The 1,013-nt window shown below is 38.8% G+C and overlaps 1 protein-coding gene across 1 annotated transcript; it reads left to right on the forward strand.

Annotated features, from left to right (window-relative positions):
• Positions 1–284: 284 nt before the first annotated feature.
• On the forward strand, positions 285–1,013 carry LOC137825262 (uncharacterized). The gene has a single exon (XM_068630933.1). It carries the CDS (start codon positions 285–287, stop codon positions 1,011–1,013), a length of 729 nt encoding a protein of 242 aa, XP_068487034.1.

The following is a 1,013-nucleotide window of genomic DNA, read 5'->3' on the forward strand; positions in this document are numbered from 1 at the left end:
TAAAATTGATTGATATTGTGATACAATCTGCAACTTCATAAGCTGTAAAAGTTAATCAATTTGTTCTGCTATTCCTGCTGGTTGATCTAAATCTTGTTGATCAAGCTCTGTTTGTGTTAAAGTCATTTGTAAAATAAATTTGTTTCATTGAAAATCAATCTGTTCTTTTCATCTCTGTTACACTTTAAATCAGTCTCTTTTGCGAAAATTTGACTAGCTCAATTCACCCCTCCCCTTTTGAACTTAGACACTGTTTAACTCTAACAAAAAAGGCATCTCAAGATATGGTTTGGTGCTTCTGTGGCGACTTCAATGCTGTTAGAAAGAGTTGTGAAAGGAAATGTGTTAGCATGAGGGATAATCAGTCAGGTGAGATGAGAGGTTTCAATAACTTCATTGATACCAATCTTTTGATTGAAATACCTTTTGTTGGTAAGCACTTTACGTGGTTTAACTCAAATGGGAAGGCAAAGAGTAGGTTAGACAGAGTACTAGTTATCGAGGAATGGATGCAAATCTGGCCTACGTGCAAGCAATATGTGCAGAGGAGGGACGTATCAGACCATTGTGCCTTAGTGGTGAAATCCACGGTCAAGGATTGGGGCCCAAAACCTTTCAGAAGCATTGATGCATGGATTATGGAGAGGGGCTTCACTGGTCTGGTGAAGGACAAGTGGAGTTCGTATTCAGCACAGGGGAATGCTCTTATAGTGATCAAGGAGAAGTTAAAGCAGTTAAAGGGTGACTTGAAGGTTTGGAATAGGGATGTGTTTAGTAATATAGATACCTCAAAGAAGCCAATTTTGAAGGAATTAGAGGCCTTGGACTGCAAAGATTGCAGTGGTGTCTTATCGGAAAAAGAGAGATTGCAAAGGATTGGTCTGGTGAGTAGACTAAAGGAAACTGATAAAAAGCTTGAATCCCTCTTATGCCAAAAAGCCAGAGCTAGTTGGTTTAAGAATGGTGATTCGTGTTCTAAATTCTATCACTCATCTTTGAGATGGAGGTGTTGA

Source organism: Phaseolus vulgaris, chromosome 8, assembly GCF_000499845.2.
Source record: "Phaseolus vulgaris cultivar G19833 chromosome 8, P. vulgaris v2.0, whole genome shotgun sequence".
Lineage (NCBI taxonomy): Eukaryota > Viridiplantae > Streptophyta > Magnoliopsida > Fabales > Fabaceae > Phaseolus > Phaseolus vulgaris.